At 43.1% G+C, this 27,789-nt stretch overlaps 1 protein-coding gene across 1 annotated transcript in view; it reads left to right on the top strand.

The window, feature by feature from the left end:
- Positions 1 to 510: 510 nt before the first annotated feature.
- The window catches only part of Ralbp1 (ralA binding protein 1), a 45,640-nt gene continuing 18,361 nt past the window's right edge, over positions 511 to 27,789 (top strand). The window contains exons 1-2 of the mRNA XM_085695829.2: positions 511 to 655; positions 26,948 to 27,250. Of these exons, the coding sequence (XP_085551955.1) occupies positions 27,007 to 27,250 (244 nt within the window). The 5' untranslated portion in view covers positions 511 to 655; positions 26,948 to 27,006. The remainder of the gene's footprint in view (positions 656 to 26,947; positions 27,251 to 27,789) is intronic.

The following is a 27,789-nucleotide window of genomic DNA, read 5'->3' as shown; positions in this document are numbered from 1 at the left end:
GGCAGCCCAGGCTGGTTTAACTGGTTGGAACCACCAAAGTACGCAGACGCAGAAAAAAAAAGTGTCACTTTAGGAAGCTGAGGACATCAGGCCACAGCTCGAGGAGGAAAGCAGAACGCTGCAGGGTTCCCACACTGCTGGGATTAGCTCCGGTAGGTGTGCGTTCGGCTCGGTCCCCAGGACACTGCGCAAGCGCCTGCAGAGCTCTAGCGCTTGGCACGTCCTCTCGCGGGGTCCCTGTCTCCCCAGCGAGTTCCAGCCCCGGGAGGCACGGTGCTTTCTGGGTGTTGTGGTTTATGTCCGAGGCAAGGGCCTCAAGCGGCGGGGTGTCGGGGTTACTAGAACTACAACTCCCGGCGTGCCCCGCGCGAGGGCACGGGGCGTCTGCCCTGGACGGCCTTAGCCGTCAAGAGCCAAGAATCCGAGGACCCGGGAAGCCGACTGCGGCGGGAGGTGGGAGTGCGCGTGCGCGCAGGGCCGGCCCTGTCCTGTTCTGTCCCAATCATTGTAAACAGGCGGAGGCTGGGCGGGGTGGGAATGGGGCTCCCGCGGGCGGCCAGGGGGGAAGCGCAGGAGGCGGCGGTCGTGGCGGCCGCGTGAGTGCGAGGAGGCGGCGGCTGCAACGGAGCCGACGGTCGCTGGGCGGCAGGCACTGGTCAGTGGCGGGGAAGCGGTCGCTTGCGGGGGTCGCGGCGCTACGGCGCGGTGCCCGTGCGAGCCGTCGTCTGGCGCCCGGCCTCGCGCCCGCGCCTGTCAGGCGGCATGCTGGGCTTGGGATCCCGGGCTCAGAATTGGAGTTGGGGGTGGGGGGCGTGGCTGCCGCGCCTTCTGTTCTCCGGGAAGGCTCCCCCGCACCTCCCAAGCTTGCTCATTTGGGGGTGGGTCACGCTGCCAGCCCCGCTGCCTGCCGGAGAGGCCTCCCCGAGTGCTCCCGGCTATGCCCTGTGCCGCTCCCGGAGCCGAGGACGATCCGGGAACCCAGCTGGTTTCTCGGAGCTTCCAGGCCGCGGGGCATCTGTGCGAGCCACACCTGGCCGGAGCAGCGCCGGGGGCCTGGCCTTCCCCCAGCCGTCCGTCTTGCGAGCCGCACCTGGCGTGCCCACCTGTCCCCGCGCTGGCAAGGTGGAGTCGGGGAGTAGCTCCAGCTGTTGCCCGCGCCCGGCGTGGGGCCGGGGGTCGCTCCTGGTTGCAGAGGTCCTCATTTCGGGTTTCAGTGGCAGTGGCCGACCAGAGCTGGAGTTCAGAATTCCATACTCCAGGCACTTTTCAATCGTTTTTGTGCCAGGTTTTTTTTTTTTTTTTCGTCCTTTAAATATGTCGTTGGGAGACAGGTTGGACAAAATTTTCCACTTCCCAGTCTTCTGAAGTAGTGCTGGTTCAAGTTTGGAGATTATCTCAAGCGTTCTTCCGGAGAGAGCAGCTTGCGTACCCTAAGGTTTGGTGTGGTTCTTTGGATCCCTGACGTTTCCGTTGGCGGTCTCTGCTTGTGGCAGAAGTGCTCCCATGTGGACGTTGAGCTGCTGCACTGCCCAGCCGTTGGCTTTAATGGGTCTGGGCTAATGCTGTGGTGCTTTGGGTAGCCTTCCATCATACTTGGCAGTTATTCACAACACATTTAAGTGATGATAAGGAACAGGCTTACATTTGGTGTAGTGTTCAGGTAGCCGGCACTTGTAAAGGAAAGAACAAGACTGTGAATGAAAAAGGTCATGCACTTTCTGTGGTAGGAATTAACTCGGTCATGTCAAGACCCTGTGCATCTTCCCCGAAATGAGTAATTCCCGTCGGGCAGTGTTGGCATTATTTGGGGTCAGGAGTCAGTGGTTCCCACTTTTCAGATCCAAGAGAGACAGATTGTTAGTTTGATTGTTAGTTCAATAGTAGTTGCTGTTAAATAAGTTTTAAAACAAAGTATCTGGACCCAAGGTAAGGTAACTGAACTTGCTGTCTTTGCAAAGGTGGCTCCTCATAAGTAGAATTCACAGGATCCGTTTTCTCTATAGTTTAGAAAGATAGAAGTGGTATTTTAAAGAGTGTGCATTGGGACTGGAGATAGGACTCACTGGGTAAGAGGCTTGTTGCTTTTAAAGTGTGTTGGGTTTCCGTTCCCGGACCCACATTAACCGCTCCACACCAGGACTTAACTGCCTGTAAGTCCAGTTCCCAGAGAAGCCTGACAACTCTGGGCTCCACAGGTAATTGCACACCTTCCCAAGGATTGAAAATCTGAAGAAGGAAATACTAACTTGCACAATTAATTTGCACAGTCGATTGCTTGACAAGAGAGATTAGTACAGAACATTGTCCCAAAGTGTGTCCTGTTGTTTTCTTTATTGCAGGGAGGTTCAGGATCTCACTGTGTAACCCTCGCTATCCTGGAACCTCCTAAGACCAGGCTGGCCCTCTAACTCACAGAAATCTCCTTGCTTCTGACTTCCAAGTGCTGGGATTAAAAGCATGTGCCACCTTGTCTAGCTGTTCTTTTCTTTTAAAGAGAAAACCCCTGCTAGAACTTATGCTAGTATATGCAAGACAGAACATGGGGAAAGTGCAGATTATTTAGAATAAAAGTTATGATTAGGGCCTTTGCCAAGTGAAGAGGACTAGAAGATGGATAAGGCCACCTGCTTTCAGATGGTCAAGTGTATCTCTTGAATTGTCAACAAATAATACATAAGAATGTATAAAATACATTGCTTTATACACAGATCTACAGATACTTGCTTGGGATTGAACCCAGGGCCTTAGACACATTAGGAAAACATTTAACCACTGCGCTACAACACTCAACCTACAAACTAGCATGTTTCTAAGATTGCTTTCTAGAAAATATGGGGGTTTTGTGATTGTATCTAGGAGGTAATCTCCGTTTCCAAAGGGAGAAGCAATGGAAGAGGGCAGTAGTTAGAAAAGAGCCACACATAAACACCGATGAAAGCACAGGCTGGGAATGCTCAGGGGGAGAGATCTGATGTTGCAAAAGCTACTAGACAGCCATAGAAATGATGGGCAGTTACACAGGGAGTAGTGTAAGCAAAAGTGTATAAAACTAACTACATAGTAGCATCTGCAAGGTGTGTGTGTGGGGTGTATCTCAAGTATAGCTGGGTACTGAGACATGAAACTGGGAAGGTTGTCTGTATACTATCAAAGCTGTCTCAGCTTTGTCCTGCAAGGAAATAGCAGCCTTTGAGCCTGAACAGAGACGGGAAGGGGATGGGGTGGGAGAAGCAGACTGGCCAACCTATGCTGGTCCAATAAGTGTTTAATCCTCTCTTATAAATGGTATGTCCTTAAAGATCCAGCAGAATTAATTAGAAAAGGAACCTAAGAAGGCTGAGGGTGAACAGAGACATGCAAGAAGCATGGGCACTTTTAGGAACACTACAGACAGGTGAAACAACAGCTGTAGTGTCGGTTGTGGTCAAGGGAGCGAAGATGAGGCTGAATTAATAAATCTTCAAAAATTGTATGTCATGCCAAGGATTTTAGTGCCGACCCCCATAGGTTTACATACAAAAAGTACAAAATAATGCGGCGTTTTTATTTTGGAAAGATCATTCTAGAATTGTAGAATGTAGATGTCAGAGCGTGGAGGCTGTATAAAATTGAGTGCAGAAAAGCTTTAGAAAGTCTTTGTTCTCGTCAGTAACTGAAGTGAGAAATAGGGTCTAAAACTATTGCAGCCTCAGGATACAGAGAGCAGAAATACTTAGAGAATACAATGAATAGGATTGGCAAAAATTGGTATTGGAAAGTGAGGATGAAATAACTGGATACAATGACTTTGATTTCATCCTGGGTCCTTGAGAAAACAGTGATAAGATATACTGAGACAGAATTCAGGAAGGGGAGTAAATTTGAGAAGAACTCAATGTTGGCTTCTGGCATATTGAGTAGATGTTATTTGTGAATCTCTAGGTAGAATCTGCTTCAGAGTTTTCCATTTGTTTGTGTGTGTGTGAATGTGATGAGCGGTCAGCACACTGTATCGTCTTTTTAGTTGTGAGTCTTTAGCAGTTGAGCCATCTCTCCAATCTCATCACAGTATACTGTAAGTGGTAGCTGAAGCCTAATTTAGGGACCACCACACAAGAAGAGTTTGCTGACAGCCAGCAGTTTTAGAAATAGGCCACAGAGAACCTTTAAATTCAGACAGAGGAGGGTGTGTTGGAAAGTGATATTCAAACATGGTTTGTTAGCCAAGTGGTGGTGGTGTACACCTTTAATGCATTTGGGAGACAGGTAGGTGGATCTCTGTGATTCCAGGCCAGCCTGGTCTACAGAACAAGTTTTAGAATAGCCAGGACTACACAGAGAAATCCTGTCTTGAAAAACCAAAGACAGACAAAAAAGGTTGCTGTTGAGGCATCCATGAGAACTCAAAATAGGGTCTTTTCTTTTCTTTTTTTTTTCTTTTCCTTTCCCTCTCCTTTCCTTTCCTTTCCTGCCCTGCCCTGCCCTGCCCTGCCCTCTCCTCTCTTCTCCTCTCTTCCTCCCTCCCTTCCTCCCTCCCTCTCTCTTTCTTTCTTTTTCTTGAGATAGCATCTCATTCTGTAGTAGTCCAGCTAGCCTTGACCTCAGAAGGAGTATTCCTTCTGCCTCAGCTGTCTAAATGCTGGGCTGGAAGATATGAGTCGCTGAGTCCCCTTGCTAGGGTCATTTTTAGAGAAGGTTACTATCTTCACAACTACAGAAAAGAAAGAAAGAGGAAAGCCCACCCAGATGTGACATTTGTACCTGTAATCCTAGGGAGACTGGCAGGAAGTTCATGACCAGAGAGCAAGACCTAGCAAGACATCAGTACCGAAAAATTCCCTGAAGAGGGGATAGAGATGGCTCAGCAGTTAGGAGCTCTCACTTGTTACAGAGGACCCGAGGTCCGTTCCCAGCACCCATATTGAGTGTTTCATAGCTGCCCGAAACTGCATCTCCTGAGGGAACCAACACTTCTGGCCTCCAGGGGCATCCAAACTAACCCCACATTCATTCATTCATTCATTCATTCATTCATTCATTTATTTTAAAATCTATCTGTCTAGCTATCTGTCTGTCTGTCTATCTATAGACAGGGTATTTCTATGTAATCTTGGCTGTCTTGGAACTCACAGTATAGACCAGGCTGGTCTTGAACTCAAAGAGAATCCCCTGCCTCTGCCTTCTGAGTGCTGGGATTAAAGGTACATAATTAAAAAATAAGAAAAATAAATCCTTAATTGCTCTGAGTAGTTGGTCAGAATAAGATTTTCAGAATCTTTTTAATTAGATAAAGATTCTTAGGAGTGTGTTGGATTAAATTTATGATGGTTTGGTAGGATGGTTGAGGAAGAAACTTCATATTCATTAAGAGGTCAGAGAGTAGAGAAAGCAGAGTGAGCCCTCCCCCAGCACTCACCTTTCCGTCTTTCGTTTTGTGAAAGGGTCTTACTCCTGTTTGTGCTTGCCTGGAACTCATAGTCCTGTCTTGGCCTCCTGCTTGCTGGAGTAACAGGCATGCATGTTAGCTGTGAGGGGAAGTGTAGAGTTGGTAGCTGAAGGTGATAAAGCCCGAAGACGTGAACCTGCTTTAGAAAATAATACCTTTTCTGGAATATAATCCCTGTACCCATAAAATGACCGTCATGTGTATGTGTACACATGCATCTGGAGACCAGAGGTTGAGTTGGGTGCCATCCTCAGTAGCTCTCCGCCTTATGCTTTGCGGCAGGGACTCTCCTCAGCCTTGGAGCTTGCTGATTCAGCGATGGCTAGCAAACTGCAGAGGTTTCCTGCCTCCACCTCCCCAGTGCTGGGCTTATGGGTGCTTCGAACCTGTGCTGCACCCAGCAAGGAGCTTAGGGAATGAGCCATCTTCCAAATTAAAATTTAGTCTTTTAAAAAGTTACAGTTGAGTGTTTTTTTTTAGTGTGTTTAAAGTTGTGTGGCCATAACAATTAAGTTACTGGCTTTACTGTTGTAGTATTGTGTTCCAGTAACCTTACATCATAGCTCACACTGTGCCTCTATCATCCACCTCACCGCACTGCACCGTAACACCCTGCACCTCACCACACTGCACCTCACGCACCTCATCATCATGGCAGATCCAGACGGGTTAGTAAAATACAGTATTTCGAGAAGCCATATTTCACACCTTTTATACAGTATCTTGTCATAATTGTTGTATTTTATCATTAGTTACTGTTATTAATCTCTTCATTAATCTTTATTGTAGGTGTGCATAGTAAAACAACACAGTAGATATAGGCTTGGGAACTTTTTTTTTTTTTAGGTACTAACTGGGGGAGAGGTCTTATTTAGCCTTTATACATTCTTAACTTTTATACGTGTTAAGTTTCTACGAACAAAGTAATAATTTGCTAGGAAAACATTGCGGGAAGCAAGCATGACTTTGGGCTGGGAGCTCTTTGCCAGAGGAACCAACTGCATGATTAGCTGTTGGATTTCCTGTCCTAGCTGGGAGTAAGGTGGAGGGGAAGCTGCAGTTTGTTTGGTTACCAATGGCCGATGAGTGTACCTTTGAAATGAGACCTCCATAAAAGCCCTTCAACAGAGCTGGAGAGAGAGCCCAGCAGTTAAGAACTCATACTGCTCCTGTGGAAGACCCTAGTTCAATTCCCAGTGCTCATACCATGCAGCTCACAACTCTAGCGCTGAGGATCTGACACCCTCTTCTGGCATCCTTGGGTACTGCACTCGTGTGTGCATACTTCCTCTCCCCACAAAGATACACATAATTAAAATGTTAAAAAATAAAACAAAGCAAAACCTCAACATTGGAGTTCCGAGAGATTCTGAGTTGGTAAACATTCTTGTACTAGGAGAGTGCTGTGTCCCAGTTTCATAGGATAGAGGCTTCTGCACTTGGGGTCTTTCTGGTCTTTACCTTGTAGAAACTTCATTTGGCTGCTTGTTTAACTTACGACATCTCCTACCACAGATTGGTAGGTGTGAGTTAAGTATTTTCCCAAGATGTATAAAAATATTCTTACAAAACACTGAACCTGAGCTGGTGAGCTGGGTCAGCAGAGAAGGGTCCCCTCTGGCCAGGACTGATGATCTCAGTTTGATTTCTGAAGCCCACAGGGTAGAAGGAGAGGATGAACTTGTTCTCTGACCTCTAGCTTAACGAAAGTGCGCCTGAGATGGAAGTTGTGGGAACATGGTTGTATAGCTGCTTAGCTAGACGTATAGGAGTGGTTTGGGGCTTGTTTTTGACGTCTACGGTGAACGCTGTCTGCAGGACTGAGCACTTACAATTACGGAGTCTGACACTAACTCTTGACGATATTGTTAGAATTAAATTGAATTACAGAGCATCTAGCTGGTGTCTGGAGAGTTGGGGAAAAATGCATTTGATATCAGAAGTGTAGTCAGAAACCAGATCGCATTGTAACTTATGCTTAGGGTCTTAGGAAACGGCAGTCCAGTTCCTCAAGGCTGCACCATCATTCACAGCCCAGGTCTCCATGTCTCTCTTCATGGCCAACACTTGCTACTTCCCTTCCTTTCTGTTGTAGACTGCAGTTGCATTTTCCATGACTAATGATTTTGAGTATCTTCTCTTGTGCCTGTTGGTCATTTGTATATCTTTGGAGAAAGCTGTTCAAATCCCTTATCCATTGGGCTGTCTGTTTCTTGTTGAATGGTAGGAGTTCTTTGTATATTGTGGATACAAGACCCTTACAAATGACATGATTTACAAGCGTTCTTTCATTCTCTAGTTGTCTTCACTTTCTTGATAGAGGCCTCAGGTGTGCAAATATTTTGGATTATAACTTCCCCATTGTTATTTGTTATGCTTTTGATGTAATGTCTAGGAATTGTGCTTAATCCAAGGGTTTCAATATTTATTTTTCTAATAATTTTATTATTTTAGTTCTTGTATCTGAGTTTGAGTCTTATAATTTATAGCATGAGATAGGTGTCTCTTTATGGCATGTAGTTTAGTTGACCTTGTTCCCTTTTCTGTTCTGATTGAATAGTTACGACATCCATATTGGGAACCGTCTGACTACAAATGGGGGTTTATCCCTACCCTATCAGCTTAAGTCCATCAGTCAGCCTGTCTGCCTGTGCCTGTAACCTGTATATTTTGTTAGTTAAAGATTCATATATTTTTATTTTATGTGTGGGTGCTTTCCTGCCTGTGTGTCTGTGCACCATATATGTGCTTGGTGCCCTGGAGGTCCAGAGGGCATTGGATCCTCTGGAGCTGGAGTTAGAGATGTGGTGACTGTTAAGCTGCCATGTGGGCACCGGGAACTGAGCCTGGATTCTCTGAAGAACAGCCAGTGTTCTTAACTGCTCCTGTCTTCCAGCCCACATGCCATTTTAACTATTCCAGCTTTATAGTACATTTTAAAGATGAGGAAATGAGTTCTTCAACTTTGTTCCTCTGATTTTTTTCTCTTCAATTCCTGGTGGTTGTTGCTACCATGGGCCCCTTGCAAATTCATATGAAAGTGAGATATCTGCTGAAAAAGGCTGTGACATTTTACAGTGAAATTCTTTCTGGATAACCCACATCTTAAGAGTTAAAAAAAAAATCTGTGCTTATTGACGGAGATGTCTTTTTATAAGCTGTGTATAATTCCAGCGGTGCTTTATAGTTAGCATTGTAAAGCCTTTTACTTCCTTGGTTAAATTGATTTCCATTTACTCTTTTGTGTGTTACTGTAAATGAAATTGTTGCATTTCATTTTTGTCATCACTGTTAAATGTCTGTATATTATTAAGATATGAATATGCAACTTGTTCTCTTTCTCAGTTTTTGAACTTCATTGCTCCATTCTTTTGAGTTTTTTCCAAATAGAGGGAGTTTTGCTACTTTCTTATAATTTTTATTTATTCAGTCTTTTTCTTTGCTAATTTTAGATAAAAATTTCTAGTGCAGTGTTGAATGAAGTTGTGAGAGTAAACCTCCTGGTCTTGTTTCTGATCTTAGAAGGAGAACTTCAGTCTTTCATCATTAAGTATGATGTCAGCTCTGGATGTTCAGTGGCTTTCTTAGTTTGATGACTATGTGGTTTGTTTTCTACATAATTGTAGGTTTCTGCATTCTCAGTGTCTTGTCTGTTACTGACAGCTATTTTTATTTGATCACGGTTAGAAAATATACTTCACGTGATTTCTTTCTTTTAAAGTTGATTGACACTTGCTTTGTGAGCTATCCTGGAGATAATTTTGCATGATCTGTGATAGACATGTGTTGTGATGTTGTTGGGCAGAGTGCTCTGTTAGCTATCTGGGAGGGTGGTAGGTTTTTAAGTGATCTCTATTCTAGTTGATCCCTCTAGTTGGAGTATTACTTAGGTGGGAGTATTGATGTCTCCAATTGTTGGAATATTTCTCCTTTCAAATTTGTCAGTTTTTGTTTTTTTTATCTTTAGATGCATAATCATTTATAATTATTATGCCTCTTTGATGGAGTTGCCCATTACACATTTATTATATAAATTCAATAGGTAGTTTAGTTTCTGGCGCTTTTGGTTACTGTTTGTACGTATTTTTTGTCGTTCCCTCTCCCCACCCTTTTATTTCTTTTTGAGACAGGATTTCTCTATGTAGCTGTCCTGGAACTCGCTCTGTGAACCAGGCGAGATCCTTTTGCCTCTGCCTCTCAAGTGATGATATTAAAGGCATGTGCCACCACTACCTGGCTCTTGTCATCTCTTTAAAAAACTTTATCTATTTGTTTATTTATTTATTAGAAGGGGTTTGTCGTTGTCCAGGCTGACCTCGAATTTGTGGTCCTCCTGTGTTGTGTTAGCCTGCTGAGTGCTGGGATGCAGGAGAGTGTCACCATGTTCATCGAGGAAGTTTTTTCTTTCAGTACTTTATGTTGCTCCGCATTCTGGTCTCCATGGGATCTGATGTGGTCAGCTATCCTTGTTTGAGGACTCCTGTTGTTTATTTGAAGACTCTGCCTGTCCTTTAGCTACTGAGGACGTGTCTTGATGTGGAGCTATGCAAGTTTATCCTGTTTGGACTTGGGAATGTGTTCATTGAGTTGGGAACTTTGGGCCATTGTTTCTTAGATACTCTTTCTGTCCCCCTCTTCTTTCAGGATGTCTGTAATTTGTGTTTTGTCAAAAATTCTTGATGTTTTTTCACATATCACATATCTGTTCTCATTTTTCTTTCTGGTCATGAGACTGCTCTGCCTATGTCAACTGATCTACACATTCGCTGGTTTCTTAGCCTGTTTGCTCAAATCAGTTGTTGGTACTGTCTAATGAACTTGTCATTTGCATTACTGTCCTTTTCAACTTCAGAATTGATGTAAATAAAAAAACGCCCAATCCACATGGGTGCTGGGAATTGAGCCCGAGTCTTCTGCAGGAGCAGCAGATGCTCCTACCCTGAGTCTTCTCTCCATCTCTAACGCCTCAACTGCAGAATTTCTATTTCATTAATTTAAAAATATCTGTTTTTTTATTTCTGTTATCTTTTTGGTGAGGCAGAGTCCTAATGTTTTCCATTAGGTTACTGTTTTTGACTCTCTTTTCCTTAAGTGACAGAGTCTTTCTGTATAGTCTGTCTGTACAGACAGGTCATATTCAAACTTAATCTTCTGCTTCAGCCTGTGAAGTGCTGGAATTGCAAATGTTCTAGCATACCAGCTTCTTTAGTTGTTTGCCACATGGTTTCTTTTTAGTATGTGAATATATATGAGATGTCTGGTTTGAAGTTTTTATATAGTCCAGTAACTTGGCTTGCATATACATCATTTCTGTGAATGGTGGAATGGTGTTTTTTTTTTTTTTTTTTTACCATTGGGGCCTAGAGAACTCTCCATCTTTAGGAAACTCGAAGTCCTTACCAAGACTCAGCTCTTTTTCCTAAGTAAGCATTGTCTCGATTGTTGTATGTTTTTGAATAATTGCCAAAAGCATGCTGCTCACTGGCTTATATTTAGCAAGCTTTCTTTGTCTCCCTGTCCCCCTCTTTTTCTTTTCTTTTTCTTTTTTCTTTTTTTTGGGGGGAGGAGATGGGGGGACAGACAGTCTTTCTACATAGCCCTGGATGTCTTGAAACGCATGTAGACCAGGCTGGACTTGAACTCATAGAGATCCACCTGTCTCTGCCTCCCAAGTGCTGGGATTAAAGATGTGCACCATCATGCCCTGCTCTTAGTGAGCTTTCTTATACAGCCCTGGACTACCAGCCCAGGGCTAGTGCTGCTCACAGTGGGCTGCCAGCCCTCCACTGTTCCCCACAACCTGCTCACTGGCAGTCTGATTAGGTGTGTCCTCACTTGAGCTTCCCTCTCAGGTGACAAAGCTAAATAGAATAATATGCTTTAACTCATTTTTCTGTTTAACTGAAAGTTCATTTTCTGGGTTGGGGAGAGAGCTCAGTCAGGAAGGAGCTTGCTGTATAAGTGTGAGGACCTGAGTTCAGTCTCCAGGACCCGTAAAATGTTGGGTGTGGTGGTGTGTGTGTGCCACTGCTGGGGAGCAGAGATAGGCTGCTTGTAGTTTACTGGCTAGCCAGCCTAGCCTGATTGCTGAGTTCCAGGCCCCAGTGAGAGACCTTACCTTTAAAAAAAAAAAGGCAGACAGCACCTGAGTATGACGCCTGAAGTTGACCTGTTGCCTGTATGTGCATAATGCACGTATGCACACACACACACACACGAATATACATATAAAACTAATTAACTGACACGTGACTGTAATCTCAGTACTTAGGAATCTGAGGCAAAAGGATCTTGAGTTTGAAGTTAGTTTTCACTATGTAAAAATGAAAAACGAATTTATAGTGAGACCCATCACAAAAAAGAAAAATTGGCTGGTGTCTTAGGGTTTCTGTTGCTGTGAAGAGAAAGGAAAACATTTAAATGGCTTACAGGTTCAGAGGTTTAGTCCATTATAATCATGGTGGGAAACATAGTGACATGCAGGAAGATGTGGTGCTGGAGAAAGAGCTGAGAGTCCTACCTATGGGTCAGCCTAGGTCGGATCCGCAGGCAGCAGGAAGAGAGACTCTCAGACTTGAGCAGCTGAGACCTCAAAGCCCATCCCAGTGACACACTTCCTCTAACAAGGCCACACCTACTCCAGCAAGGGTATCCCTCCAAATTGTGCCACTCCCTATGAGCCTAAGGGAGCCATTTTCTTTTAAACCACTGAAGCAGGTGGGAGTCACACATTTGTAATTCCAGCTTTTGGAGGCAGGAGCAGCTAGGAGTTCAAGGCCAGCTTGGGCTATGCGAGACCTTGCCTTTAAGAAACAATTTAAGATAGAGGTTCTTAACTTTCCCAATGCTACGACCTTTTAATACAGTACCTCATGTTGTGGTGACTTCACCATAAAATTATTTTGTTGCTCCTTTATGACTTTAATTTTGCTACGGTTATGTAACCATCTGTTATGCAAGATATCTGATAGGCATTGTGACCCATAGGTTGAGAACTGTTCATTTAAGAAACTAATTCAGGGAATGAAAGAACAATGAAACCCCTTTCTTTTCAAACTTTTAGATGTGGGATCTATATTTCCAGTTTCTTAGTAGACTTGCTTTGTGTATAGATAAGAGCATCCCCAGAGATCCGCCCACCTCTGCCTCCCGAGTGCTGGGATTAAAGTTATATACCACCACTGCCCAGCACCCTGCCACTCTGTCTCCACCTCTCCCTGTGTTCCTCTGAACATGAAGGGGCCTGCTTGTTGGGGTTTATGTCCTGCCCAGTTCCCCACATCCGGCAAGACCCAAAGAAAATTACACAGAGGACTCCATAAGATTATAAACTGATTGGCCCATTAGCTCAGGCTACTTATTAACTCTTGTAGCTTATATTAACCCATTATTCTTAGCTATGTTAGCCACATGGCTTGGTACCTTTCTCAGTGGGGCAGCTCACATCTTGCTTCTTCGGTGATCTGGGCAAAACTGCGGAGGGAGCTTCCTGCTTCCCAGAATACACCTGTTCTCATCATCCCACCTCTGCTTCCTCTCTGGTTGACCCACCTATACTTCTTGCCTGGCAAATCAGCGTTTATTTAAAACATGATTGACAGAATACAGACAATTCTCCCGCACCAGTCCTCTTCTCTTTCAGCTGCCCTCATAGTTTTCCATGTCTCTTTTTTGTGCCCCAGTGGTTTTTGTTGAAGCTGCTTACTAGAGCCTGTGTAGAGGTTGTTATTTGTAGGGGCCCTCCATGCAGGAGACCACTGGCGACATCACTTCAGAAAATGTTTATGCCACAGCCAACCATTAACCCAATAAGTCCTAAGGGATGTTGGGACCTTGTGAACTCTTATAGGGTTTTTTGTTTGTTTGTTTTGTTTTGGTATGTGTCTGTGGGGCAGCGTCTCACTATGTTGTCCTAGCTGGCCTGTAACTCAATATGTAGACCAGGTTGACTTTGAACTCACAGAGATCTGCCTGCCTGTGCTTCCCAAGTGCTGGGATTAAAAGTTTGCATACTTTGTTGCCATCTAGTCTTGGGTTTTTGTTTGTTTGTTTTTGCATTTTATGTGTATGGGTATTTTGTCACATGTGTGCTGTGCACTGTGTATGTTCAGTGCCTACAGAGCCAGAAGTGGGTATCCAGTCTTCTGGAACTAGAGTTACAGATGATTGTGAGCAGCCATGTGGGTGCTAGAAACTGAACCCAGGTCCTCTTGCAAGAGCAGAAAGTGCTCTTAACGGCTGAGCCTAAGAGGTATTTTATGCCCACACAAGCAAAAGTATGTATATCACTGCGTATATATTCTATTCTTAAATAGTGCCAATGTAATATATAGAGGAATAGAGTCAGTATTTACTAACCCTTAGCCATGTGGCAGCTACTGGGACCACGGCTTTATATTTGAGGGAATTTTAAACTGAATATCTTGACAGATTAAACAATTACTTAAATATAAAGCTTTTGCCTAAAGGATTAATGAAAATAAAAGAGGTAGCTCTCATTTAGAGTTGTTTTCAGACCTGATACCATGATGTGATGAAGCATAGCACTTCATTAATGAAGGTTAATTAGTTAATTCAAGAGCAGTCAAATTTGAGAGCCAGTTCTTGAGACTGAACTGCACAACATTTTCATTGATTAAAAGTGAAATCTGCCAATTGCAAGCTGTGTTTTGGTTGAATCAGAACGTTTCCTTGAGCTCTTTTCATCAATACTGACCTTCCATACTCTGCTAGTGATAGGTGCCTTTAGCTGAATATGCTGTTGGCCCTCTGTGTTCACAGGTTTCACATCTGTGAGTTCAGCCAACTGGGTATAAAGCACTGTGTTAGTAGAACGTGAGCAGATGTTTCTTGTCATTATTCCATAAGCCAAACAATATAATGGGTCTGGAGAAATGGCTCAGCAGTTAAAGATTGTTTATTGCTTTTCCAGAAGGACCCAGGTTCCATTACCAACACCTGCATCAGGCAGCTCACAACTGCCTGTAATTCCAGCTCCAAGGGATCTGATACCATCTCCTGGACTCTGAGGACACTTGCACTCACACGTGCCCAAGCCCACCAACAGACACACTCATGAACACATAATCACAAGTAAAATAAGTCTTTGAGAATATGACAGCTGTTTATTTGTTAGGTATTGTGAGGCATCAATGGTGATTTCAAACACAGCTCCTTAAACTGTGGGTTGTGGGGCTGCGATAAACTGCAGGGGACAAGGTTTCTGCTCTTGAGACAACCAAAAGTTCATTCACAGTCAGGTGGGTAAGGAACCCCAAGTGTTTCTGCCAGTGCTTGCTCATGTTGAATTGTGACTTTGCTGTGGCCTGGGTTCTGAATGACAAATGCGTGCACCCAGCACCATGCAGTGTTAGTGAATGCTGCTTAAAACCCCTCTGCTCAGATTTGAGACTTGTAGTGTTTTTACTGCATATGCCCAGTTTCTACTCTTAGAGAAACATAGTGGTTTCATTACTGAAAATGAAGACTTAATGATTTCCTACCATCATTTTTCAACATGTAAATATCAAATCAGTACATCTCTGGATTTTTTTTTTTGTTTTAGAATATTTGACTTTTAAAATTGGACCCGGCAAGATGGGTAAAACTGACTAGTTCTATCCTTGGAACTCACTGTGGAAGAAGAGACCTGATTTCCCAAAATTGTCCTCTGACCTCCACACATGTGCTATGGTATATGTGTGCCTGCACTCACATACATGTGCATCATATATACACACATAAAATAATTTTTTGTTAAACAATAGTGCTTGAGAGTCTTGGGCACTGGCTCAGATGGTGAAATGCTTGCTTTGTAAACATGAAGACCCAAGTTCAGATCCCTGGCTTCCTTGTAAAAGCTGGGCATGGTGGCACAGACCTGTACCCTGTGCCGTGGCGGGGCATAGTGACACGGGCCTGTACCCTGTGTGCTTGGGCATGGCATGGTGGCACGGGCCTGTACCCTGTGTGCTTGGGCATGGCGTGGTGGCACGGGCCTGTACCCCTGTGCTGGTGTGGGGCATGATGACATGGGCCTGTTCGCTCACGCCCCCCCACCCCGTGCTGGGGAGGGCTATGGTGGCATGGGCCTGCATCCTTTCCGAGCTGGGGTGGGGTGTGGTGGCACAGACCTGCACCCATGCTGGGACAGCAGAGGCAGGCAGATTGTGGTAGTTTACTGACTGGCCAGGTCAGGTTCAGTGAACAATTCTGTCTCACAAACTAATGTGCAGAATGACTAAGGAAGACAACTGTGTTGACTGACTTCTAACTGATGTACACACATGTGCATGTGTACCTGCATGACACATACATGTACCAACCACACACAGTTGCTAGAGTTGCTGACTTGATAGATATCAAATATTTATTCAAGATTTTTTTATGTGCAATGGTGTGAAGGTGTCAGACCCTCTGGAATTGGAATTACAGACACTTGTGAGCTGCCATGTAGATGACAGGAATTGATCCTGGCATTGATCCTCTTGAAGAACAGCCAGTGCTCTTAACTGCTGAGTCATCTCTCCAGTCCCGAGATTTGATTCTATATGTAAAAATAAAGTCACATCCATCTTGTTAGTGTGTAGGATTGCTTTTTTGTCTTTAATGTACTATATTTACTTACACTGACCAAAAAAGCTTGTAAATGTTTTGTTTGTGTGTGAGGGTCTCTGTGTGTGTATACCCCAGAGCTCTCAGAGACATTGTAGGACAGCTGTGGAAGTCAGTGTTCTCCTGCTTCACGGGTCAGGGTATCAGATTCATGGACAAGCACCTTTACCCACTCAACTATTTTGCAGGGTCCCCAAATTGTTTTAAAATAAATTCCTTTATTATCATCAGTAAAATACCTATATACCTGAAATAATATAAAAATTTCTTAAGAAGGGAGTCATGAATGGTGAAAATGTAAGACTCTCTGATTTATATTACATGGGAAGGTGTGCATATATTATATGCAAATAATATATCACTTTATACAAGGTACTTGGATATCCTCGGACTTCGATGTCTGCAGGATCCTTAGAATAAGACCCCGTGACCATAACAATATCATAGCACCTTAGTAGCCACTTGAAAAAATAATATACTTAAGTTGAAGGAAAAAAATAGCATTTTATTTCATTCTTAAATAGGTAAAATTTCTAGTGGCTGTGTGTGTCTGGGATTACAGCTTCTAATCTTTGAGGGCTAACTGTCACTCTCATTTCCTGCTTTGAGTTGTTTTTTTTTTTTTCAGAGTACTTTTTTTCATTTTTTTGTCATACTGGCCCAGAAAATGGCTGTTTACAGAGTCATTAAGAGGCGTGAGGACAGCCTGCTGTTCAAAGGGAACTTCTAGCTAGAGGTGCAGTGCCCAGCAGACAGAGTAGCCACTGCTTCCCTCAGGCTTGGGGTGCACGTAGGTCCCTCAGAGTTTTGCTGGTATCCTTGGGCACTTTGGTGCAGTACTGGAGACCATGGTGCGCTAAGTTTATCCAGTTCTGTTCTGACCAGTAATGTGAATTTTATCCCTCTCCTTGCAAAAGTTTGAAGTTCAGGTTTACTTGAGAACAGATAATGAGATCATGACATTTTGTCAGGTAAGAGGTCTCCCTCTAGGAGGGGTATAATAGTTCTTCAAAAATGTTTCATTGTTTAGTTCCTGGTGATAATTATTATATTTTACAAACATTATTAGTATTATTTTTCTATCTATCTATCTATCTATCTATCTATCTATCTATCTATCTATCTATCTATCATCCATCCCTCCATCCCTCCCTGTGTAGCCCTGGTTGTCCTGGAACTCACTCTGTAGATCAGGCTGGCCTCAAACTCAGATCTGACTGCCACTGCCTCCCAAGTGCTGGAATTAAAGGTGTGTGCCACCACTGCCTGCCCTGTTTTTATTATTTTTAATTATATGTGGCTTGTCTGCATTAGGTATGTGCATGTGAATGCAGGTGCCCAAGGAGGCCAGAAGCCTCAGTTGCTTTGAGCTGGAATAATAGGTGCTTGAACTGCCTGGTGTGGGTGCTGGGGACCAGACAGTGCTTCTGGAAGAGCAGCGGGTGCTAACTGCTGAGCCATCTGTCCAGCCCCTTGCTTATTACATTTACGTGTGTATGTGTGTAAATATGTGTGTGTGTTACATTTAAGTGTGCATGTATATATGTATAAATATACATTTATATACTTATATATATAGAAACTTCTTCCTTTCTCCAAAGAAAGCCTTTTCATCTTTACCTAGCTAGTGATGGCATTTGGTTTTGTTTGCAGGCGGAAGCCCAGTGTGGGTTTTTCGAGATCCTCTTTGGTGCTGGCAGCAATTTGCAGTGCTGCACTTGCTCCCTTCCTGCAGACAGTAGCTGCAATTCTCAGGGTGCCATTGGTTTCTCTTGTGAGTTTTCAGCATCTGATATCCGGACTTTTAGCATTAAAGCTTTCACATAAACCACTGGCCGTGTGTGGTTCTTTAGATTTTAGCTGTTTCTTAAAGTTAATTTTACACTGACAGCAGTTTTCTAAGGTGACTTAATTTATCCATTTTCTGCCCATTAGTCCTTTGCTGTTAATAAGGAAGAAAGTGTAATGGCACCTGTTGTAATTTTAGAATGTCACATGACTTGCTTTAGGCATGTTATTTCACTCTGCCTCAGGATGCTAGGAACCTGTCTGGGAAACAACATGTGGGGACTCTTTAATTAAGAGTTTATTTGTTTGGATAAGCACCTAGGGGTAGGGAAAAGTTAAGTGTAAGATTAAGGCTGATGATTTATAAGAAAATTATGGACTATTAAGAATTATGAATTACTCCTCTTGTAAATGGGTTGTCATATGCCTTACACATGTGTTCATGGGAGCCTCTTGCTGCTGCTCAGAGGATTATTTCTGACTCCAAGGTTAACAGATAGTGTCTATATTCTAGAGTATGTTTCACGTATTTTAAAAGATTTATGACTTTTTTCTTTTGGGAAACATGGATTTTTATGTGTTAAGTTTTTAAGTTGAATCCAAGTAATTAGGAAGGATAGCTAGGAAGTGATGTGTGCTTGTGTAGGGAGCTACTGCAACAGACCTCAGACCAACCTCAGGCCAGCTGGAAAGCTGTAGACACGCGTGTCCACTCCAGGTCTTTCCTGTGACAGTGCATGGAGGAGGAGGACCTTGGGTGCTGGGTCTCTGAGCTCCCCTTGGAGGAGGAATAGAGCCTGGCCAGGGTGATGCATGACTGGAGTCTCCTGGGCAGCCTGCGCCTGGTTTCCTCAGACTTCGCCCGGTTCACCTTTACCATTGCTGTTTTGTTTGTGTCCTTTCTGCACAATCAGTTTTAGCTGTGAGTACAACTTACGTGTCAGTTACATGACATCTAGCAGGGTCAGCCTGGGCATCTGGGGACACGAACACAGCATCAACACTGTTTCTGCCCCAATCTTGAACCCTCTCAGTTGTAGTATTTTTCTTTCAGCTATTTCTTTTGGAATTATTTTTCTGTCTCAATATATTTAATTTCCTTCCTTCCTTCCTTCCTTCCTTCCTTCCTTCCTTCCTTCCTTCCTTCCTTCCTCCCTCTCTCTCACCTTTCTCCTTCCCTCCCTTCCTCTTAGCAAGATTACTATGTACAAAACTGCCTTGATGCCCTCATCTCCCCAGTGCTGGGAATTACAGGTATGCAGTACCATGATCATCTCTTAAACTGCTGTTTCTTGAGACACCGGTTTTGAAGATACCTGGTGGGCTCTGCAGCAGATGGAGATTTCTGTCTCTGCCACCTTTGCTCAGTCCTCTACTGTGGCGTAGCCCCATGTTTAGCTAGGTCAGCACTCACCGTTGTGATAGCTAGACAGTTACTCTGTAGTGCAGTCAAGCATGGCTCTAGTTTTGTTTCCTCCTCTTTCTTTCTCTTGAGGTGATGGTTGTGTCTCATTTCATCTGCTTCATTTGCTTTGTCTTTAGGACACGGTTATCCCACAATCCCCGCAGTTTCTTCACGTGTCAGCACATGTTCTCATGTGTCTGTGGACTAGGTGGTCTCAGACTTGCTTTGCCTGCCGCCTCCCCTGGGGGCTGTCCAGCTGGCATCACAGTCCTCCTCCTGCTCAGTCAGTGGCTGGGTTCGTGGGCTTCTTGAGAAGCGTGCCGGAAGCAAGTTCTTGGGGTCCTGCTTGAAAACAGCTTTGTTTGACCCGCATCCTTGAGTGACTTTGAAATGACCCAACGTTTTAAGATACGATTTTAATGTCCTTAAGCTGCAGTGTCCTGTTAAGTTAGACCTGTTTTTTTTTTTTAAACTCTGTGCTCAGAAATTTCATTAAATGCGTTGTGTGTGTGTGTGTGTGTGTGTGTGTGTGTGTGTGTGTGTGTGTGCATGCATGTTGTTGGAGACACTTAGTGACCTTACAGTTTAGACTGTCTTGTTCTGGTACAGTCCTCTTTATTTGAAAAACAAGAATGAATTATTTAACAAACATTGCTTATAAAATAGACATTCCTGAGTGCGGTGATCTGAAGTTTCAGCAGGTTGACCGGCGGAATGAAGACCAGCCTGTCCTTCAGGCCAGTGTGGGCCACAGAACAAGATCCTGTCTCAGAACAGCAACAACCAAACCCACAGATCCTCACAAAAAGTGCTCCAATAATACTCTGAAACATAGGCCAGCGGTAGTGGCATATGCCTTTAGTCAAAGCACTTGGGAGGCAGAGGCAGGTGGATCTTTGTGAGTTCAAAGGCAGCCTGGTCTACAGAGCGAGTTCCAGTACAGGCTCCAAAACTACAGAGAATCCCTGTTTTGAAAAACCAAAAAAAAAAAAAAAGTCTGAAGTGTTAGGTTCATGTTTCATGTTAGTTAATGTTCAGTATACAAGGCCCAAGGCCACCAATATTTAGATCCTTGGTAGGTTAGGTTAAAGACTTCTAATTTATACATTATTATTTTTAAGATGTATTTTATATATATATATATATATACAGAGTTCTGTCTGTATGTATGCCTGCATGCCAGAAGAGGGCATCAAATCTCACTATAGATGGTTGTAAGCTACCACAAGTGGTTGTTGGGAATTGAGCTTAGGTCCTCTGGAACAGCAGTCAGTGTTCTTAACCTCTGAGCTGTTGCTCCAGTTCCATAGATTATTTTTAAGAACCATAAAACGAGAAAAAGTGGGCAGGAGAGATGCCTTAGTGGGTCAGAGCACTTGCTGCTGCTCCTGCAGAGGACCTGATCTGGGTTCTCAACACCTCTGTCGGGCCTCAGAGCTGCCTGTAATTCTAGCTCTAGGGGAGCTGATGCCTCTGGCCTGCTCTCTTTTTTCTCTCTCCTAGATCTCTCAGTTGCTATCTCTCTCTCCTGTTCTCACAAACACACCCACTCATTTATAAAAGGAAATCTTTAAAGAGAAAAGACTGTTTCTAGTGTTTTAGGTCATACTTATTAATACGGACATTATAAAAGATTGAATCAGTTAACTTATAATTGGCTGGGCAAGCTGTTGGTTTTTCTTTTGTTTTTGTTTCAATTTTTTTTCTGAGACAAGGTTTCTCTGTGTAGCCCTGGCTGTCCTGAAACTCTGTAGACCAGGTTGGCCTCAAACTCAGAGTTCTTCCTGCTTCTGCCTCCTGAGTACTGGCATTAAAGTGTGTGCCACCAGGCCAAGCAGTTACAGGTTTTCTAGAATAAGCTTTTAATGTTTGAACAGTGTTTAGTGAATCAGTAGGTTTGATTTTGAAAGCTCATGACAGGAGATTTAAATTTAGTAATCTTAATTTTTTTTGTCCTATATTTATATTGCTCTCTGTCTTTGCATGAGTGGGCGATCTTTTGTGCTGATTAATTGGTACAAGAGCAGAGAAACTACTGGAAGGAGTATGTGCCTTGGTTCTTTGGAGAAATGTTCTTAAACATTTGTCTGATAATTGTGAGCTCAGTTCTCTCTGGAGAGAGTTTGTTCTGTCACATGAACCAGTCATGGGACTTCATCTTAGACTCACTGGAAATAGACACACCTGCTCTAAGTGAGAGTGTGGTGTAGAACGCAGCCCTATGGAAGGGAAGAGCCATATTTTTAATAACTCATCAAATACCTATGGTCTTTTTTCTTCTTTACAGTTTATATTCAGTGAAATACATCATTTGATAACTTTGAACAGATGTCTAGTTCATATGCCTCTCAGAACAGAATGCTCTCTCATGTTCCTGGTCACACAGCCCCCACTCATGGGACCTGGATGGCAGCTTGTTTTAGAGCCTCACATAATACAGGTTGATCCTATACTAGGCTTTAGTGGAAAGATTGAGAAGTAGTAGTGAAATCCGTAGGGTGTTACTTATCTGAAATACTTAAGAACAGAAGCGTTCTCTGTTTTTCTTTCAGATTTTGGAGTATTTGCATCAATGCAGTGAGATTATCTTCAAGATTGTGTTCATGATAATATGTTTCGTATTTACCTCAAAACATATTGCTGATTTCAATGTCTGGTTCTGACTGACCCCTCAGAGGTCAGACTAGAATCTGTTAGCTAGGATGTCAGTGTTCAAAGTTTTTTGTAGTGTTTCTAGTTTTAACTGTTTATTTGTTCTTGTTTTTTGCGACAGGGTTTCTCTGTGTAGTCTTTTCTGTCCTAGAACTCCCTCTGTAGACCAGGCTGGCCCCAGACTCACAGAGATCCCCCTGCTTTGTCTCCCAAGTGCTGGGATTAAAGCTGTATGTACACCACCATGCCTGACTAACAGTATCTACTTTGTTCATTTTTGTCATTTTGTTTCTAATTCTCTTGGGTGGATGTTCATGAATGGAATTGTTGGATCTTGTGGGAAGGTATGTTGACCTGGATACTGGCAAACACATTTCATTGTCAATATTTACGCTTCTGGGTGCCCCGAGTCCACACCAGTATTAGGAATTGTCATTCCTTTAAATATTATCCTTTCTAGATGATGACTATGATAGCTTAAGATAGTTTACTTTTCATTTATTTCTTGGATGATTAGAGATACAAAGCTTTGTTCCTTGAATTTATTGATCACTGGTGTACTTTTGTTAGTGAACTGTACAACTCAGCAAGTTATTGTTTTAGATTATGCTATAATTTAGATTTTTGAGAGTTCCTCAGAAATCTATTTCCTAAAGGGTTGGTCCCTAGGTTGACATTATTTGGGAGTTGTTAAGACATTTAAGAGATGGGGTGCAGTGAGAAGTTGGGTCGTTGAACTCACGTTGTCCAAAGGGTTAGTAGGACTGCAGCCACTTCTATCTTTTTCCTGATTTCTGGCTATGGGACCAGTGAGTGTCTTTGCTCCGGACATATTCTCTAACATGATAGACAGCCTCACAGTGTAACATGTGGGGCCGGCTTGTTGGGGTTTCTGTCTGGCCCAGTACCCCAATAAGCCAGCAAGTCCCAAGGAAAATCACACGGAGTCTACATCAGGTTATAAACTGATTGGCTCATTAGGTCAGGCTTCTTGTTAACTTTTATAACTTATATTACCCCATTATCATTATCTATGTTAGCACATGGCTCCATACCTTTCTCAGCTGGGCAAGTTACATGCTGTCTCTTCGGTGGTCTGTACGGGAATGGCTGAGAGAGAGCTTCTGCTTCCAGAATACTCCCAGTCTCTTTGCTCCACCCCTACTTCCTGTCTGGCTTTCCCACCTATACTGCCTGCCTGGCCAATCAGCGTTTTATTAAAATATGATTGACAGAATACAGATAATTCTCCCGCACCATCACAGCAGGCCTAAGAAAACAGGACCAAATTCCTTGTAATCATGAGACAAACTTTCTATAAAGTTGATTTACCTCAAATTGTTACACTGTGGTATCTTGGAGTTTTTATTGCTGCACTAAAATACCATGACCACAGCAGCTTGGGTAAGAAAGGGTTTGTTTATTTCAGTTTACACTTCCGGTAATCATCCATTGTTGTAGGAAGTCAGGAACCTGAAAGCAGCAGCCGATGCAGAGGCCATGGAGGAACACTGCTTACTGGCCTGCAGTCCAGGACCGTCTGCACAGGTGGAACCACCCGCAGTGGGATGGGCCCTCTTGTACGCGAGCGCGCGCACACACACACACACACACCCCTCCCAGAGAGAGAGAGAGAGAGCGAGCTCACCATGGGGAGAAGAGAAGCAGGAGGAGGGTGGAAGAAGGGAAAAAAGCTTGGGAAACTCACCCCAGGTCTCATCTGTTTATTATTATTATTATTATTATTATTATTATTATTAATTTTGGTTTTTTGAGACAGGGTTTCTCTGTAGCTTTGGATCTTGTCCTAGAACTAGCTCTTGTTGACCAGGCTGCCCTCGAACTCACAGAGATCCTCCTGCCTCGAACTCACAGAGATCCTCCTGTCTCTGCCTCCTGAGTGCTGGGATTAGGGGCTTGCGCCACCACCACCCAGCTGTCTCATCTGTCTTTAGGTTCTTAACTAGCCTGTCTTCTCCTCCTCCTCTTCCTCCTCCTCCTCCTCGTACTCCCCCCCCTTTTATTTTTAAATCTACTATCTAGAATTTTTCGTTATTTTACTAGGAGGAATATGTACAAACTCTTTATTCAAATTAAGAAAAATGCCAGATTTCCTTTTGCACTAGAAATAGGAATTCCTGGGGTTTGATATTTATTATCTTGCCTTTGAATATTTATACTTAAATTTACGGCATATATACCATTTAAATTCTTTCTCTTCTACTCATCTATGGAGTCCCAGTTTGCTGTCACACTCTTCGGGTCAAACACATTGTTCTTCCTCATATTTAACTCCCACAGTTCTTCATATCTGCCCTTAACTCCAGCTCTTTCCATCCATATTCAAGTCAGGAAGTCTTATCATAGTGCTTTAACAGAAGTCAAAACTGGTTCTACTCATTGCTTTGGAGGCTGGATAGCCTATGATCAACATTCTGTCTTCTGAGTCAGTGTCCTGGGCCTGCTTGCTGTGTTCTGTAGTGAAAGGTGAACTCTGAGCTCTTCAGTCCTTGAAGATTCAAATTTCCATGAGGGTCCTAACAGCATAGGCACTTTCAAAACATTCCATCTCCTGATATTATCACTTTAGAGATTATATTTCTATGTAGGTGATTGGGGGAGATATATTCAGTCCATAGTATAAATAAATTATTCTTTGGGCTAGTTTTGCAAGATAATTGTTTTATGAACAAAATTTTTATTTTTGTCAATTTAGTATAGAAATTTAATAAAAATATAGTAAGTCAGGATTATATGAAATGCAATTAGTTTTTAAAATGCTTTGGGAGCACAAGAGGTTGACTTGTCAAAATCTGGTGTTGTATGGGACTGGAGAGATGGCTCAGTGGTTAAGAGCACTTGCTACTCTTGCAGACGACCCAGGTTTGGTTTCCAGAAACCACACTGGGTAATTCATAGTTGCTTGTAACTCTAGTTCCAGGGAATCTGATGCATTTCATGTACTTGCATGGACGCTTTCTCATATGGGTAAACTGCAAATAAGTAAATCTTAAACAAAACAAAATAAAACAAACCCGGCATTATCTGCAGGTCTTTCTGCCCTTAGGCTGTGCTCAGTACATTTGTGCTTCTTAACTTTTGCATTAATTGACCTGGAATTTGCTCCCTAAGTCCCACGTGCTCCTGTCTTTTTTTTACTTCCCATACTGACTTTTGTAAATGTGCATGAGGGAGGTGATGTGGAAAGCAGGGTTTTATCTTTATTTAGCTGTGTGATTTTTAAGCTCTCTGAGCCTTAGTTTTTCTGTTTGTAAACAGAAAGCCACTAATTTCCCCAGAGGATGTGCTAACTGTATTAACTATATGAATTCCCAAAGGACCCCCCCCCTTTATTTTTTTCTACATTGTAATTGAAAACTAAGGGCAAGGTTTGTGGCTTCATTTTATCATCAGTACTCATGTTGGGAACAAATAATAGTTTATTAAATAGACATTTGAATATTTGCGTGCTTTGGATTGTATTAGCAAGGAAGGCAGACAGATACGTGAATATATAATTCAAATAGGTGTATTCAAGTTGTGGGGGCCGTGGGGCCGTGGGTAGTGGATGGAGTGGCTTGCTAGTGCTGGGGAAGGGCTACTGATGCTTGCCTTTTTTTTCTTAAAGTTTTATTGAGGTTTAATTTGCATATAGTAAAATTACCAAGAGCCAGGTCTGTCTGGTGGCCCATGCCTGTAATCCCAGCACTATGGAGGTAGAGGCAGGACGGTTAGAAGTTCAGGGTTATCCGTGGCCACATAAAGAATTTGAAGCCAGCCTGGGCTACATGAGGCTGTCTTAAAAACAAAATGAAAGAAAGCAAGCCTGGCACGGTTGTGCCCACCCTTAATTCTCCGTGAGTTCAAGGCTAGCCAGACCTACATAAGAAGTTACAGACCAGCCAGGCAGGGCTACATAGTAAGACTCTTGTCAAGAAAGAAAGAAAGAGAGAGAGAGAGAGAGAGAGAGAGAGAGAGAGAGAGAGAGAGAGAGAGAGAAAGAAAGAGAGAAAGAAAGAAAGGTTTTCTTATTGTTTGTTTTTTAAGGACAGTGTGTCACTGTACAGCCTGGTCTGGCCTTGAATTTGTGTGTTCTGTATTCCAGACTTGGAATCTACTTGGCTCTGATTTCTGAGGATTAGGGTTACAGGTGTGCACCTCAGCTTCTAAGTAACTTTTGAACACAGAACTTTGTGTACACTCTGTCTGAAAAAGGAGAAGCAGCCGATCGGAACCCCTCTTATACTTGTTTATTGTAGTGAAACCGCTTCCTGGGTGGGCAAAATGAAATGAAGCTGCTTTGTTTCTTTCTGTGTAGCTGTCATACAAAATAGATTAGTTATTCCCACACATGAACCATCTGATTACACACAATACAGAATTATAGTTAGTGAGCTGTTATGTGAGCCATTAAACATTATTTTAGCCATGGTAAATAATAATGATATGACATATATGAACTGTTCTTGTTGTAGTTATATGACTTTTGTAATTTCTTATTGATGGGCACAGTTTAAAAATATTAAGGTTTTATGTTGAATAACTATTAAAATGAAGCCCTTTGTATTGATGAGTTCTTTTTAAAATTTTAAAATTTATTTAATTAATTACTTTTTTTTTAAAAAAAGACAGTCTCTTCATATAACCCTGGCTGTCCTGGCACTTACTATATAGACCAGACTGGCCTCAAACTCAGACAGATCTGCATGCCTCAGCCTCCTGAGTGCTGGGATTAAAGGTGTACACCACTATACCCAGAGATAAGTTATTATTAAAAGGGACTCATTATTATTATTGATTGTTTGATACAGAGTCTCACTCTGTAGCCCAAAATATCCTGGAATTTACTATGTTCAAGTTGACCTCAGAGTTGTAGCTCAGCTTCTGACTGCTTGGATTACAGGCAGTCCATGCCTGAGCTCTGAGACCTGAAGTAGATGACATGTAGAGAGGACCTTGTGGTGTAAGTCGGGGTTTCCGTTAGTAAGTGCAGGATTCGGCTGAGTGTCCATGGTTCTGATTCTCGGGTAGTGTGTGCTGACTGCATGCTTTCTCCCACACAGGTGTAACAGATGGATAGGTAACAGAGAAGACCGCTTCCCTTTCTTGTCAGGGCGTCAGCATGACCGAGTGCTTCCTGCCTCCCACCAGCAGCCCCAGTGAACATCGCAGGGCAGAGCATGGCAGCGGGCTGACTCGAACCCCCAGCTCTGAGGAGATCAGCCCTACAAAATTTCCTGGATTGTACCGGACGGGTGAGCCCTCGCCTCCTCATGACATCCTCCATGAGCCTCCTGATATAGTGTCGGATGATGAGAAAGACCATGGGAAGAAAAAAGGAAAATTTAAGAAAAAGGAAAAAAGGAGTAAGTACTGGTTTTCATTTCATTTATTTTTCATCTATCTTTCTAATCAATCTATCCATCCATCCATCCATCCATCTGTCTATCTTCAGTTTTTGAGACAGGGTTTCTTTGTAGCTTTGTAGCCTGTCCTGGAACTAGCTCTTGTAGACCATGCTGGCCTCGAATTCAACAGAGATCCACCTGCCTCTGCCTCTGACTGAGTGCTGGGATTAAAGGTGTGTTCCACCACCACCTGGCTTATTTATTTATTTTAAAAAAATTATAGCAATTTTTTTAGTCTTTAGATATTTTTACATCATATATCCCAACTGTACTAATTTCTCAGTCCTTCCATATCTCCCTCCACCCTTGTAGCCTCCCCCCAAAAGTAAATAACAAATAATGTAAGGGGCTGAATAGATGGCTCATAGGTTAAGAGCACTGGCTGCTTTTCCAGCAGTCCTGAGTTCAATTCCCAGCAACCACATGGTGTCTCACAACCATCTATAATGAAACCTGGTGCCCTCTTCTGGTGTGTGTAGGTATACATGCAGGTAAGA

Source organism: Myodes glareolus, chromosome 1 (genome assembly GCF_982192425.1).
Source record: "Myodes glareolus chromosome 1, mMyoGla1.1, whole genome shotgun sequence".
In the NCBI taxonomy this organism is placed as follows: Eukaryota; Metazoa; Chordata; class Mammalia; order Rodentia; family Cricetidae; genus Myodes; species Myodes glareolus.
Note: the sequence above shows the minus strand (reverse complement) of the source record. Positions and strands in the feature narration are given on the sequence as shown.